The sequence below is a fragment of the Phycodurus eques genome, chromosome 16, assembly GCF_024500275.1.
Source record: "Phycodurus eques isolate BA_2022a chromosome 16, UOR_Pequ_1.1, whole genome shotgun sequence".
In the NCBI taxonomy this organism is placed as follows: domain Eukaryota; kingdom Metazoa; phylum Chordata; class Actinopteri; order Syngnathiformes; family Syngnathidae; genus Phycodurus; species Phycodurus eques.
Genome location: NC_084540.1, coordinates 22,746,930 through 22,763,425, shown reverse-complemented (window position 1 = coordinate 22,763,425; position 16,496 = coordinate 22,746,930). Strand labels below are relative to the sequence as shown.

The 16,496-nt window shown below is 45.3% G+C and overlaps 1 protein-coding gene across 1 annotated transcript; it reads right to left on the bottom strand.

Annotated features, from left to right (window-relative positions):
• Positions 1-73: 73 nt before the first annotated feature.
• On the bottom strand, positions 74-16,490 carry LOC133415163 (serine/threonine-protein kinase/endoribonuclease IRE1-like). Its single transcript, XM_061701001.1, is given in 23 exon segments — positions 74-1,204; positions 1,287-1,354; positions 1,686-1,809; positions 2,055-2,182; positions 2,268-2,415; positions 2,626-2,825; positions 2,905-3,004; positions 3,099-3,288; positions 4,441-4,531; positions 4,619-4,775; positions 4,777-4,884; positions 5,109-5,303; positions 5,444-5,559; positions 5,640-5,799; positions 6,053-6,131; positions 6,518-6,782; positions 6,855-6,956; positions 7,356-7,478; positions 8,104-8,176; positions 8,294-8,366; positions 8,500-8,533; positions 10,879-10,999; positions 16,250-16,490. Coding segments are annotated over 23 exon segments (3,129 nt in total). The 5' UTR covers positions 16,325-16,490; the 3' UTR covers positions 74-805.
• Between the last annotated feature and the right edge of the window lie 6 nt (positions 16,491-16,496).

Below are 16,496 nucleotides of genomic sequence, written 5' to 3'. Positions count from 1 at the left end.
TAGTTAGATTCTGTCATCTGAGAGAAAACAAAAGTGCATTTAGGTAAAAAACAAAATAGAATTTAATGTGCACGTCACCAACTGCACTTAAGACGCGTGTGGAAAGTTCCAAAGCACAAGCTCTCTGCAGACTGACCTTAAAAGTCAAAGTTGAATAATCACATCATTATTTAAAAAAAAAACCTGCAGTACAGTGTTCCGATCCTGAAAACCTCAGAGGACAGTCCCTTTTGTAGCCCATCCGCACAAGTCTTGATTGACAAAAAAGAAGCGCGAGCAGCTTAACAAGCAGCTTCCAAAGAGTCCATTTGAACCATCTGTAGCCATACAGCACAGTGACGCGTCTTGTTTTTCATTTTGTCAAGTTATTAAAAAAGGAAAAAAAAAAAAGGCACATTTGCCACATGGATCAAGTTTATAAAAAATATTCATACAGTATCTGTGCAGTGAACAAACTCACTGATAAAATACAGCATTGCAATAATACCTGTATAACTACCCCACGTTTAACAATAACTGTCAATAATTCCCACAATAGAAGGCCGGACATTTTTGGGACAAATAATATTTTTGGACTTATAAAATGCTCAGTTCAGCTACGACACAAAATCCAACAAGCGATGTGGTTGTCAACCTTGCGGATGGTTCTGTTAAGGAAGGCACTTATTAAATGCGGGGCGCAGCGGCCGTCGCGGGCGAGCGGCTCCCGGGCACTGCAGGCCCGGTCGCCGCCGGCACACAAAAGCGGCGATTGGCCTGCGACATTTAAGGCGAAGCTCCCGGTTCCTGCGCCGAACGAGCGCGTTCACGCCGCTCCGCCGTCCGCAGGCTGCTGCGCGTATGCCGGACCGGACCCGTCGGGCCCGACGTGCCACGTCGGGGGTTCCGAGGCAAGCGCGCGACAGTGCGGGTCCGACGGTGACGCTTCGCCGGTCTCGGCCGGCGGGTCTGAAGAAGCGGCGGGCTCGTGCGGCGACGAATGTGTGGATTCTTGGGGGTGTGACGTGTCTGTTGGGGCGTGGTCCACTTTTGCCATTTTGGAATAGTAAGGCAGGAAAAGCCTCTCCGTGGCGCAGGTCCGCATGGCCAGGTACGCGTGCATTAGCAGGTGGGGGAAACGGGACGTGAAGTAGGAAACAAAGTCGTCGGGGATGGAGCCCAGAGTCTCCTGGACCTCGGCGGGCAACTCCCGGTAATGATGTTTCTGTTCGGAGAGGACAAGTCTGAGGGTTGCAAACGCTACAGTCGTGAAGCGGTGCACCGAAACGAGAAGACGGCATTCTGACCTTGTTCCTCATTGCGCGAAGGAGGTCTCTGACTGAGCCGCCTTTGTAGGAACGAAACTTTCTCAGGTCTGTGAGCCGACAAAAAGACACGAGGCTTGAGACAATAATGGGAGTGCAAAGAGATGAGTCATAACATGACAACACAGAGCTCGGCCATACGGACTTGAAATATTATAGATAGATTTCCAGACACAAACCATCAAGGCGTTTATTGCCACTCCCGGTTTAAATTGACTGTCAAACAAAGACAATTAACATGTTCTTAAATGCTTGCAAATGAGCCGTCAAACTGCACGGCTCGTTTGATATCTTTAAAGATATGTCCTCCTTAGCAATAAACGCCAACGAGTCCAACGGACGAACGAGCCATCGCTGTGAGAAGACGGACTCGTGTCCTACCCGTCTGCAGCGGCACTGTGATGTGCTCCCTCCAGTCACTCTTGACCACAGGCCGCCCTCCTCGCTCCAGCCGCCTCACGATGGCTCCGTCCAGCGGCTCCTTCTCGATTCTGTCGCTCACGTCCTGCGAGCCGCGAAAAGCGTGGACTTTGGTGAGCGGCCGGTGCGCCACAAACACAAATAAATGTGTTGTCTAGCTAACACAGGGGGCAGCAAAGTATCCACTCCAAGCTTTACATGATCAAGAATCCTACATTTTGTTTTGCATTCGTTTAGAAACGACTGAGTATCATCAAAAGTGCCGTATAGGTTCCGTCTGCTACGATTGTAATGACTAAAATTGTGTTAATATGAGCAAAAAAGCCAGACCTGGAAGAACTGCAGTTCCTTCTCCAGGCTCCAGAAGAACGGGTGTTTGAGAACACACTCTGCCGAGGGCCTCAGATGAGGCTCCACGCTCAACATCTGCTCGATTAGGTCTCGGGCTACAATGTCGCCTGGTTAAGACAACCGCACAGGGTGATGCTCACAAATCTCCACAGAGCCCGGTTAGGAATCCGAAAGGTCGGGTTCGGGCCTCACCGTGCGTGTCGGTTTGCAGATGGTCCAGGCTGTACGTTCCCAGCAGGATGTTGGCTTGCCTCTGCAGGGATTTGCCAAACGGGTGGCGACCTTGAGACACCACGTAGTAGAACACGCATCCGGCAGAGAAGATATCAACGGCGCAGGTCTTCCGAACGACGAGAGAACAAACATTCAATACCATAGTAGAGGCCGCGCATTGAACATCTTCAACTCTTCTGACTGGTGGTTTCGCGCAGTTCATCTCTTCAAAAAGTGGCCTCACTTGTAATAATGGACACCGCGACACCCGCGTCGCATCTTTTTTGCTCATCAAATAAAAAAAACCTACAAACGTTGCTTATCTACTGCTACTCACCGGGTTGTTTTTGCAGTCCTCACTGAGCACCTCGGGAGCGATCCAGCCCTCCGTCCCCGGCACTCCGGACCTTCTGCTGAAACTGCGCCGGCCCACCGCCAACTTCTTGCACAGGCCGAAGTCCGAGATCATTGCCCGGACCCGCCCGTGGGCGTTCGGCACGGACACCAGGATGTTGTGAGGTTTCAGGTCTCGGTGAACTGCCGGGAGAGGTCAAAGTTGAATAACGGTGCGCTGTACGTAGTGTCTAATGTCGAACGAGCGTTTGAAAACAATGACCTATGTTGAGCGAGTGCAGATGAGCCAGTCCGGACACGGCCTGCTGAAGCAGCATAACCGGCTCCAGTCCATGTCGGTCAAAATCCTTCATCTCCACGTACTGGACGGAGCAAAGAGGAGTTCGGCTTACGGCGCAACTGCTTACGTAACCACATTCATGCGGGGGATTCGTGTGGGACTGAATGATGGCGCACCTCTTGAAGGGAGGTGGCGCACAGCTCGATGGCGATGTACTGGAACTGGCGGTCCCTCTCGGTGCAGAAGTAGCGAATGACATTCGGGTGCTCGTCCGACTCCCGCAGCAGCTGAACTTCGCGGTCTGCGAAGCTGAAGCACTCCGGCAGGAGTCTTTTCACCGCCACCGCGCGGTTGTCAAACTGGCCCCTGGGGAAGCAATACAAACTTTCATTGAACAATCAACAATGAACAATATTCCCAGGGCCGGGCGGTTCATCAATTGATTCGCATTTGTTTGTCAGGATGTTTATTATTATTATTATTGTTTTTTTTTTTTAAAGTAGCTTTCATAGTTCAAAGCACAGCTTAAACTAACAACATGGCTGCAAACAGAGAGGAGCTAGTTTGCGAAATCAGAATTAATTAGTGATTTGTAGAGCTGCAACTAATGATTATTTAAAAAAAAAAAAAAAAAAAAAAGACTAATTTGTTGATAATTCAATCAATCAATGAATCAGATTTCAAGTTTTTGTTTTCATCCCTTTATTCAAGAACTTCAATATTAATTCTGTCAAATTGACAGCGCAGAAAATGCATTAACATAAATTGATTATGATTCACTTGGTTTGCTCTGTACGTCAGAAAATCGGCAAAAATGTTGCCCATTGTTTTCCAAAGTAAAAGTTGGTGTTTGCAAATGTTTTATTTTGATGAAACACAAAGATAACCCATCAGTCTGCTTTCATGGAGGACGACCGAAATCTGAGACTATTTACTGTTGCGAGCTGGAATCCCAAGAATTTGGACAATTTGAAGTTAAAACAAGGTCTCTGAACGATTGATCAATTAGCACAATAGTTGTTGAATCATTTGATAACCAATAATTGATTAATTGTTACATCCCTAGTGATTTGTTAGCGACCATTTTTGGAAAAAGCGACGAGCGACTTGAATTCCCACCAAGAAGCAGACAACATGAGCAACATCCCGTTTTGTACGACACGAACGGAGCCTGGCGGAAGCCAATCGCAGAGTCAACGGGGCCGAAGGCTGCCAAGGACACGGTGCCCATTATTGACATGTTGGAAACGTTTGCTTCCAAACTGCAAATGTTCCGTTTGGAGGTCACCTTAGCTCACCTGTTCAACCGCGTGAAAGAGAAAAAGCAGCCGAGCCATGCAGCGTGACTGACGGCAAAAAAGCAAAACCTTGTTTTCATTGTCATTTGATTTTTCCAGAAGCAAAAGGGGAGAGAAACTGATTAAAATATGGAATCAAGATTTTTTTGGGAAAGAAGAATGTTATTTTACTGCCAAATTCCCCAGTCCTGCAATATCCTCACGTCTTTCTCGCACTTACTTGTACACAATGGTACCTTCAGCACCATGGCCCAACACTTGTTTGGGATGGAACGTTATGTTGCCCACTCTGACAATGTTGGAGTCGTCGTCTGATGAGACAAAAAGGGCAAAGCGTCAAAGTTGTCTTTTATATAGACATACGCAAACAATTAGCGCTAACGGCATCTTGATTCCACCTCCTTCCTCGTGTTCATTGGCAGAGCTGCCCAGCTCCGAAACGGAGAGATCGGAGTGGTTGGAGGCACGCGGGGTGACGTTCGGGCTGCTGTGGTCCGAGCATTCCGAGCGAGCGTGAGCCACTTCCAGGTAGTCGCCGTCCGGGACCAGAGGGAAGCGACATGTCCGCAGGGGGGAAAGGCTGCTGCCTCTGCAGCAGCTCCAACCTCTCCTCCATCTGCCTTTGGAACTCCTGATGCTGCAGCTGCTGCTGCTTGTGGACGCTCTGTGACAACAGCAGACAGAAAAAGAATTCAAAAGGCACAAAACAAGACACAGTGGAACTGAAGACGACCGTGATAACTTATCCGTACGTTTTAGCAAAACTGGAGCACATGACATTACATTTGTGTGACACAACCCTTCAAATTTGAAGATGTCAAATGTCAGCGTGTAGATACTATAGCTTTTCCCGCAGTCCACTAGATGGCGGTATGGTATATAACCTGCCTTGGGGTACGTGATCACAAAGGCCACCCAGCCCGCCAGGAGAAAGGTGCAAAAGATGATGGTGGCCATGTCCTTCAGCATGGAGTCCACAGAGGCTTCCGGGCGCACAGTGCGACCGCTCAGCCCGGGTTCTTGAACTGATATTTCCGGCATGGGAGAAGGCGGAATGTCATCCATGACAACGTTCTTCACATTCTAATAATATGAAGAGAGCAGGCAGTGGAGAAAACAATCATTTACACCCGGGGGCAGTGTTATGGCATCGAAAGAAGAGAGATAGAGAGAGAGAGAGAGAGAGGGGAGGGAAAAAAAAAAAAAAAAAAACCCACGCACACCTCCTCAGGTTTCTTGTTGCTGGTAGGTGGAATGACGTTGCCCTGGTTACGAGGAAAGCTGTCAGGGAATCTTTCCAGGATCTTGTTGTGAGCTTCGGGAGGCGTCTCATGATGACCTTTAAAGTGAGTCTTGTGTTGAATTAAAATTGCAAACAGTGTGTGGTGTTTGCTAAAAGGACAATTCAAGACTTTGTACCGATGAGCAGCAGGTAGTTGCGCATATAGTTGATGCGGTTTCGCTGGCGGAGCGCAGCGTTGAACTTGACGCTGGTGCTGGGCGTGATGACGCACTCTTTGTCCTCGTCCGCCTCCTGCCCGTCTGGACCTTCCAGCATGGGGAAGGTGCTGCCTCGAGGCTGCATACGCAAACAAATATTGAAGGAATCCACAAATGTTTTCTGGTCACGTGTGTCCTAAGAGTACAATGAAGGCATGTGTTCTTTTAAAACAGCAAGTTACTTGAGATTGGACTCCAATTTATTTTCCATCACTTTCAGCTAGAGTCCATTAATAAAAAGTGTCGCTTAGGAAAGTAATTACAAATATCGAAATGTGCTACGGTCACATCATTTCCTAAGGAGTGTGAACAACTACACAAGTGTCACTCACCACCACTGTGACGCCGTCATGCACCAGGGAGGGGGACGCATACAAGCTGGTCGAGTATTTACCCACATACAAAGTGTCCCTGAAACAGTGGAGGGACATTTTTTGAAATATACGATACCATAGAGCCACTGGTGAATTGACAGGCGTGAGCTTGGACTGAAAATGAAAATCCGGAGATTTCCACCGATCAACAAGTACTGGTTTTCATGTTTAAAATAAGGCGTCAACAAAATACAAAATCGCTATAAAACAGCACTGCAGCGTGAAACTGTTTGTTACTACAGAACTCGGGATGGGCATCATCATGACATTTCATTAGATTGCCTGGAATTAACGAATCGAGCCGAAATGACTGCTGTTGATTTAGTCTCATCTACTTTGTGGTACTTTACTCAGCAGAACAAAGGAACAAAGCTACAGCCACCATGGTATTTGTCACTTTGTACGTGAACTGTGTTTGCTTACATCAACTTATTGTCTGGCTTCTTCTGCTCCTTGGGGAAGGGGTACCTCCACTGGGTGATGCGGCCCACCTCTCCAGACATGAACGTGAGGTAGCGCAGCGTTTCCACGGCCACGTTGGTGTGGGCGACTTTGCGGAGGCCCTCGCGCTGCCAGATGTACATGGCCACCACCGGCGAGTTGTAGTTCTGGACCCACTGGACGTCGCCCGAGTCGCTGTCCACCGTCACAACCAGGCCGTCGCCGTTAGACACGAAATGGGCCATCTCTGCAATGTCGCCACGGAGCGGATTAGCGTCGGGTGAAGTCACGGAAGAGCGACGGCGGCTCGGTGACTTACTGTACTTGGTGTCGTCATCGGGAAGGGTGGAGGCGTAGTCCGAATAGGTGGCGTTCCAGCGCAGCTCTCGGCTTTTGGTGTCATACATGGTGATGGTGTATTCTGCGAGAGAGACGCAAGCCATGAGAACGGATCCACTTTGACGCGACACAGTAAATGTATCGTTTTGCTTAGGTAACAGACAAAAGCCAGGCACGGGATGCCGGAAAGTGCCCAGTATCTATTTCAGATGGTCAAAACAAAGAAGTGGGTCAAAAAGGGAAACTCAACCCTGGTCAACACCAAAATCTCATTATCAGGAAGCCCCCTTTGCTTCCAATAATACGAAACCTTGTAGGTGCAGGTCAAAGTGCGTATGAGGAGCTATACGAGTCAACAGTTGCTGAAACACTCCAGGTGGACGGAATGGAATGGGTGCCAATGCAAATAGACCGACATAAGAATGAATGTGCAGGAGGAAAAGCGTCAAGCTGCCTGGCACGATGCGTTCGTTTTGCATACCTGTGCGTCCCAGATAGAGCAGAGATGAGGACGGACACAGCATGTCGGCAAAGGACGACGTCAGCGTCTGCTGCTTCTCGCCAGTCAGCAGGTCCACCACATGCCAAAGGTCCTGCTTTTTGCCTACACACGCGTACAAAATCGTTTAACGCTGTCGTTACGCTGAAGAAATGTTGTCAATAGTTGGAAAAACCTTTGAAGTATACAATACGGTTGGGCATTGGAAACGCTTTCCGAGAGACGCAGGTTGGAGGTCGTCAACGACGCGCTACGCGTAAGAATACAGTGGTCGCCGCCCTATTCGCGGGGGATAGATAGATTTTGCTATTTATTTTCTACAGACGGTATCACACAAAACATTCCCCAAATTTTTACACCACCCCAAAAAATTGTCAGTGCGTTGTAATCAGGTTCAAGTGACACACTTTCATTTTTGATCATTTTCATCTTTAATTGTGTTTGATTGTTCATTTGAAGTGCCGTTGTAAACAGAGGACCCGCACGTGGTTGTGTGGTAATGATTTACAGTAACTGACTGTAAACTACTCCGCTGTGACCAGTCGAGGTTGAGTCAAGCCCATCGAGTTGGTGAGAAAAAAATGTGTGCGAGAATGACTCATTGAGTGTTCATTTTTCTCCAGGAAGGAAATGTAGTGAAATGCCCAACTGTAATATACAGTTCAAGGAACGGTTCTCCGCTACTTGATTTGATTTACATTGGTAGCAGTTTGACTGAAATCGCCCTTACCCATGTAAAGGATTCCATCGGAACTGCGGCAGGGAGACGCTTGCACCAACTCAGGAATAGTGAATGGTAATTTCTGTTTGAGAACAATGAATAAACATGAGCCAACCAGAAGGCCCTCCCTTAATTTATGATAACAAATGAGAGGGAGAAGTGAGACAAAAGTGTTTGTGCTGAAGTCATTTCCTCTTACAGTGAGGCCTTCGTTGTTCTTTCCACCCAGAGAATACAGACTGCCATCATTGGGGTCAGGCAGAAAAGCCGGCCTGGAAAAAAACAAAAAAAAGGTTGCATTACACCAATGACGAGTGCAATGAACAGTAATTAGTTTCAGGTAAATTAAAGGGAAGTTAAAATGGTCTAAATCAGTTGAACCATTGTACACTCAAAGCTACATACTCTGCAACATGCGTGGGGACCTGAAGAACTGGATCTGTAAGGACGGAAAATTGGAGACCGGTAAGTTGCCTTGCAAGAGTGACAAAAGCAGAAGTCAACAAAATAGACTGTGACCAGTAGACCAGGAGAGCGAGAACATTTAACCCCAGCAAAAGCAAGATCAACTCAGATCAATATGGAATATCTCTCAAAAATCTAAGGTTCTTAACAATCCCAAAGAAACTTTACGATAAAGCGGAACCACCATAAATCCACCTGCGCCGAAAACCGAGGATTAACGCGGAGGAGTGCGTCTTATGCTTGGTCCTTTATCTCTTTGGGGCTTTTGTGCCATTTTTTTGCACCAAGTGCGTCAGTGCCAGTCGGAGATGATCAGCACCCAGCACGACTCTTTTGTGGTTCAGGGCCGCACAAATAAACTTGACTCGACATGACTTGCCACTAGTCGCCATGAAGGCTGGCTGAGCAGAAGCTGACATTTTGTGGTTTTCTTTTGCTCATTTTCTATTCCCCGTCTTTTCTTTCTCATTCCGTTGATTCCAATTAACTCCTATATATTAAAAGTCTAACAAAATGTTTAAAAAAAAATAGTTTTTTAAAAAAGCTATTATTAGCTTCTTGCACGAGCAACAACTGAATACTTGTGGTCTTCCCCCGGTTAGTATTCCAAGCCTGCAGTTAGTACGAAATACTGCAGTTCGACTCTTGCCGAGGACTAGAAAGTTTGATCAAATTTTTGTCTCTTACGCATAAAATATTACATGGTTTTAGTTTTAGCACCTGATCTTTTGGTGACTGCAAGAGCTAAAAAGTCAGCAGGTTCTAGAACATTCTCTATTCCACCTCCAGTACTTTGGAATCCCTTACCTACCTGAAATGTGAGCGGCTAACTGAAACTAAATGTTTAAATTTCAATTTAAGACTTACTTTTACACTCTCGCATTCGGTTAAACCACACCAAGCAACTAGTCTCTCGCCCAGCTTCACGCCCCGACATCTGGATTTTACTGCCGCCGCCGCTGCCTCCCCCCTCATATTTTATCTAATCTTCTAAAACCAAATCACCATCCCACCTATTGTCTTGAAAAATTGGTTTAATGAAAATCTTTTCAAAACAAGCGAGAAAAATTAACATGTACCAAACAACATTTTTACTCGTGTGACCATACAGGGCGTGGACCAGATGGCGCTGATTCTGAGTCAACGAGACTGGGGGGGGGGTAGGATTACCTGAGGTTGGTCAGAAACTCTTACGTTAAACAAGTGTCACTATTCATGGAGTGTAATTGCGGACAGGGGGTGAAAGAAATACAACAACAAAGATTTTCTGTGTGGCCTCGAGCCGTGTTAAGCCACCGGGATGTCACAGTGGGAGCGGAGCACGCGCGAGTGGATTCGGCATGATCCGCGGAGGATTTCTGCTTCCCACCCGTGCCGACTTGATGTCGAACGCGTAAATCACCGGTCGATGTCTTCAACAGATGCGGTGAAGGCGGCTGCTTTGTCATTAGGAACGCTCTGGGTGAGGTGATTGTTTGTCTATGCTGCATCTCGAGAAAGAACTACACCAAATTCGTGCTCGCAACGCAAAGACGGCATATAACATTGTACTATGAAAGATACGTAAAGTGAATAACTCTGAGGTAGAGTCATTGAATCTAGTCATCTTTAATTATTGCCCGATTAACTTTTTAACTAGGTTTTATAGTTGTGCAACAGTTATGAATGTGAAAAGTGAGACGTAGGACTCATTAAGCCTTTGTTACTCCAGAGTCCTTTCCCGTTACATTGAAATTATAGCGGTAGTTGTTTTAAACGCCAAAGAATGGGAAATGGGGCCAACATTGATCTTCAAGAGTTTGTCCATTTGTTTCTTCTAACGTAGGAGAGCACGGGCATATCCGCCGAGGTCTAGCTTATCTTTTGCAAGTCCACAGCGAGCGGGGCCTCCACCGGCACGGAAACTCACCATGTTGGCTCGCCCTTGCCCACTCTGACCTTGAGCACAGGCGGCCATATTTGTCCCTCTCTCGGTTAATTATTACACAAGTTCGGGAGTCAACAGAAGATCTTACAGACATGACTCAAGTGCAGCCCAAACACAAATATGTAGTAATCCTGGAAACATTTTCATGCGCAAACTTACGCAAACATCGAGTCAGTAAAAAGTCAAAGTCTTGATATGTTTTCCTCTATTTGTACTGTTGATTAAAAGCTGCAGGCAGTCTGATTATCCATTCCATTTTGAATACTCACATTACATATATGCTTGAATCACTGCATAAGCAGAATACAAATGTAATACAAAACAAGAGTGGGTGGCTTGGGGTTGGTGGATTCAACAAAAAAGGAAATTCTCTCTGGTCCTCTCCTCTTTACCTTCTTTCAGCGTCCATTTGATTGAGCCAGACTTCTTGCTCACGGCATGCAGGTTTCCATCCAGGGTGGACACAAAGAGCAAACTTTCAGGCAGCGAAACTGTGCTGGCACTGGAAAACACCTGAAGAGATTACACACACAAAAAAAACATCTGATTTGTGAACATCAACAGCTTGAAACAAATCACAGACGCTGTCATTAACTGCAACTTAAGCTTCTAAACTTACAACATTTCCTGTGTTACAAGTAAAACAAGAGAGGGAATGCCAGCTATCGAGACCAGGGCATTCCCAAACGTCTTCAAAACTTGTTTCATGCCTTATGTAAAGTAAAGTGGGACGGAAGAAGGAAGAAAATTGGAGAATTTGCTCATTTGTTGCAATGCCATGTCGCAAACGGCGATCAGTAATGTTCCACTCGGGTCCCGTAGGTGGCGCTAGGTGCCCCGGCGAGAATATCAGCGATTCGGGTCAAAATAAGTGAAAACCCCTGTACATGTGCTCCAGATCCGAAGAAAAAGTATTGATTTACTTCTTGACATTAGAAATACCAGCCACAAAAGAAACTTGGAAAAAATAAGGTCATATCTACAGTATGTGTGTTAAGTGTGTATGATTTTTCTCCTTACATTCTGTCATTTACGCCACAAGCCATTTGTGTTCTAGGGCCCCGAAACCACAATTGTTGGACAGTGGCCGGTGGGAACTTCCAAAAACTGGTTTTAGAAACTTTGGTTTGATTGTAGGAAAGGAAAAACATGTTTGGCTTGTCGTGAGTGGATTTCCCTCCCTCAGGGGGAAAATGCTTTTCAACGTATTGCGTAGCTGTGGACTAATGCATGAACCCGCAAGTGTGCCACAGATGCAATGTAAACACATAAATTCTAAATATTGTTAGCCTGAAAGCGTCATTGTTTTTTATGTTTTAGGGAAAAACAAGACAAAAACGCAACACATTCAACAAAAAACAAGAAGAGTCCAGTTTCCTCCATTCAACTTTTGTGGATTACCGAGGATGAATGACTGACAACCAACACAGACATTATTAAACAGCACGATATTTAGCAAGTGCATTGGGATTTTTTTTTCAGTGTGACGAAATAAAAAATGATACGGGCGATTATGCTGTTAGGCTAATGATATGCAAATATACTGAAACCGCATCGTCCTTGAACCCAAGTCAACTAAATATAGTTTCCTTATTTTTTTTTTTTTTTTTTTTTTTAAACTAAACTAAACTAAACTAAAACTAAGGATTGTTTCCACATGCGAGTAACCCACGTGACTTGGCTTCTTCCGAAGCGGACGATAGTTCAGGCCATTTGCTCGTTTCAGCTGCGATGGAATTCGGAAAATGCAGCTTTTGACAACTGAGTTTAACTGGTTTTGGGTTAGCTTTTCTTCTATGTAGGTGGTATTCTTTTTTCATTTTATGGGGGGCCCGGTTTTACAGCCAATTTGGGAAAGAGAAAAGTTTCAATGCTGTCAAATATATTTTCTTTGTGCCAAGAAAAACCGAGCACTCGTTGTGCAGAACCTCTGAGGTACGGATTGAAATCTCTCACTCATCCCCTCGAATGCTCGTCTGGAGTGAAGTGCAAATAAACCCTCGCATATCATGCAGATTACCCATCGATAATTGCTTCTCGACTCATCTCAGCATTTAGCATTTTGATGGGCGGGGCGGGCGTATTTCAGGGTTGCCAAGTCTGTCATGGAGTGCAAATGCGCCCACCAGTTCACATCGGGCAACCCTCTTGGGTCTCATGCTAAACAAAAACAAAAAGCAATGCAATGTCATGCACGTCATTTTGAAACAGGAAGAAGAAGCTGTAAATTAGAGCTGGACTGTAACATGAAAGATACTGCGGTCATCTCACATCCTAGTCAAGCATTTGTGTCAATATTGTGCACCTGCCACTGCAAGAACTGAACTCACAGTCTTCTGTTTCCTGACATTTCAAGCAGGACAGATAATAGCTCACAACACAAAAACATTGAAGGACATCAGTTTTGCGTTATGATGCAGAAAGAAAAAATGTCTGTTCCACCTAGAACATGGCATCCATTTCTCGTGTAAGATGATTTCATAATATTGGAGAACTGGGCGGCTCCAGTCGCAGCAATTCTCAGTTTATATGGACAGATGGTCGATAAGTACAAACAAAGAGACATTTGTTTGAGAAGAAGTTGAGGAAAAGGCTGATCAAATTCACAAGTTTTGAGACAGGCATAATACGGTGGTTGATTGTGTTCAATTGTTGATTTAAAAAACTGCATTTCAGTACCCTCCAAACTTTTTGAAATGAAACAGCCAGAAGTTGCATAATTACTTGATGGAAACGAGGCTTTGACCGGCACTTTAAGAAGACTTTCTGAATTCTTAAGCAAGCCATCCACCAACAGTTGAGTTGGGGGATTAAGCGCTCTGCCGGGCACTGACGTAAAAGCAAGTCACGGTGCTAAAAAGGTCTGAGAAGAATGACTATTGTGTTATGTCAACACAAAGAAGCACAATTAGGGGAAATGGAGAGATCCAGTTGAATTATCTGCACAGACCAAACTGCTCATTGAAACTCGGAATCAACTCCGCAGTGGTCGTCTTACATGAACATGTGAGAGAAACTCTTTCCAAGAGCCAACCCAATAATACTAAAAATAGTATTTTAAATGAACATACAGGATAATTCTTAAGAGTTTGAATTATAGCGTTCACACGTGATCAACGAAACCGCACCATCAGACAAACAATGACCCAATTGACTGAGGACTCAAAAATCGGTCGACTGGCTCGGAATGGGGCTTGAAACAGGAGTTTTATTCACACAGTTTACCGAACATCTTAAATGTGACTATTGAGAAGCCCACCACTCTCCACTTAATGGAAATGAGCCGTTTGCAGACAAAATAAATAAACAAACAAACAATGGGGCCAAACATTGGGGGGAATGCAGCACTACCACTGGTCACACAATCCACACGCACTACAATGGGAATATGAAATGAGTAATTGCCAGTTTCCCTCAAGGGCTGTGCAAAGACAAGACCATCCCAAGGGTGTTTAGCTTTCTTCAAGTTCATAACAAACACAAATGAAGAATGAGAGCCAGGCAGATAATTACTATGCTAATATGTAACACAACATGAGCTAAATCTGCAGTTCTGCACAAGCAAATATTAGGCGGTAAAATAATCTGCATTTAGACAAAGCCATCATCAGGCCATTACGTTTCAGGTTTTGCCCACGGACGGATTTGAACTCTTTGAGAGCAACAGCACATGTCAAACAGCGTCGCGTATGTGTTTATCAAAAACGTGGTGGCGTTTCAGCAGAGTGCGGCCCACGTGTTCCCGGACCCCCACACGGGCGCGCTTTGTCAAAGCACAACCAATCTGCAGCTGTGATAAGATAGAACAAGACCACAACTTATTTATGTGACAAAAGCAATGCGACAGCATTAGAAGGCCACAGTGACCAGCAAAAGGCAACAAACATTAACTGAGGCACATGCCGTCGTCCTATCGATAAAGACATCACAGGTGCACAAAATACAAACTAAAACCACAGGGCCCAAAAAAACATTTTTTAATTCTCTTAATTTTCCTCGAAATTAACAGAATTTAAATTGGGTGGCAGACCAGGCTACAAGGATGAGCTGTTATAAAGCCCATTGAATCATCTGTTTAGCTAACATTGCTTGTTGATTCAAGCTAACGCGGCGAGGCGTGCTGGTTGCGCCCAGGTCGCGCCTGGGCCCAGCACGATTTGGGAAAGACAACAAGAGAATAGAATTTCACAAACGAAAATGAAATATTACAAGAGTAGTGATATCATTCTGGAGTTCATATTTTGAGATACAAGGTTATATGATTGTACAAGACTAAAATCCCAATTTCAAAGAAAACTTTCATTTGACGAGAACATACAGGAGTTTTGCACATCTTGCAATTTTAAGGTTGTAATTCAACAAGAATAAAGATGCATTGTTTACAAGAAAGGGGGTATAACACAATAAAAACAGATTTTTTTTCTCTACAGGGTTGCCATTTAAACAAACAAAAAAAAGGGCTTAAGATAGTAAAGTTCTAATTTTATGAATGAAAAAGATTTGAAGTAAGGATAAGTGGCACGGAAAATGGATGGAAGAAGAAAAAAACAGCATAATATTCCAAGAAAAAAAGATAATTTCACAATAAAGTGGATTTTTTTTACCAGCAATTTTTTTGGAAAGAAAGTTGCACTCTCATGTCACAAGGTAGTAATTTGAAATCATCAAAAGTAAAAAAAAAAAAAAAAAAACGACATCTCATGGCATCCAATAGGAGAAATGGCGTCGAGAGATTTCAGAGCACAAGCCGACGCTTGGTGAATTTGGGGTAACTCTCTCCAACTGCTGCCAAACGTCATCTTAACGGAGCCTGAACTCCCCCAGATCCTGCCGTGCCATTAGAATCAGACGAAGCCGTTCCCTTGTTAGCTGCTGCTCACTATATTGCCGCGCTGAGGTCTACTTCACCTCCAAACCGCCAGCTGAATGCACCTGGCTGCTTCCCGTTCAGTCGCTTAGCAACCAGCACCAAATGTGGGAACGCTTGTAAACCAAAAGCATCTTTAGAGTTTCCAATGAACTTAAAAATGCATGTTTTTTTGTAATGTGGGAGGAAGCTGGAGTATCCAGGGGGGAAAAAACGTGCAGGGGGAGAGCAAGGACACAGAACACAGTTGGTAGGGCCTGCGGCGAGATTGGAACCCGGGACCTCTTGTGAGGCACTCAGGCTATTCCCAAATCATCAATGCAGTTTTGCCTCCAATCAATATCCGTTGTTGAATGCTAGTCCTTCATTAAAAAAATGAAAATCAACCAATCATCGGATTTCACGTGAAATAAAATCGAGATCGAACATGCAATGGCTTGATTGCCTTCCTGTGTAAACGCGTGGAGCCCTCTAAAACAAAGTCACGTTGACACTTCCCCTGCTGCACTGCAATGAATGCGACTCCAATGTGGTCTCCATCGTGCCTGTGCTAACAAGATGAACAGCATTTTCACATCACATCACAGCTTGACTGCTGTTTTTATAGCCGAGTGGAGGATGCACAACATGATCCAATCAACATTCCAGATAAGAGATTCACATGTTGCTTTAGCGTACAATTGCGTTCATGATTACTGCACCACCATAATAGTCACAGTCGCTCGGATGTTACCAATTACGCCATTTCACGTTTATTCGTCATGTCCTTTGGAGCGCCCGATCTCATGAAGTGCTTCTATTCCTTCTGTCGCAAGCTAATCACCAATATACACTTTGAAGACATAATTCCTCACTTACAGGAGAATGTGTGAACTAAAAGGTCAGCTGCTTGTTACCTTTAGTGGCAGAGCGGCGGAGTAAAGCAAAAAGCAGCACAGCAGGGCCCGGCTGCTCAGCGTCCAGTCCATCATTTGCGCTCTCAAAACCCAAAGGAGACGACGGCTCTCGACGCGCGTTCACTCCATACAAGCCGCATTTTGGCTTCCGTTGCGAAAGGTTCGCTCCTCGAGCGTGAAAAAGGACATTGTGGCGGCGCTGCGGCTACCATACGCCGCCGAGCCGAGCTAGCTTCGCTTCCTGAAA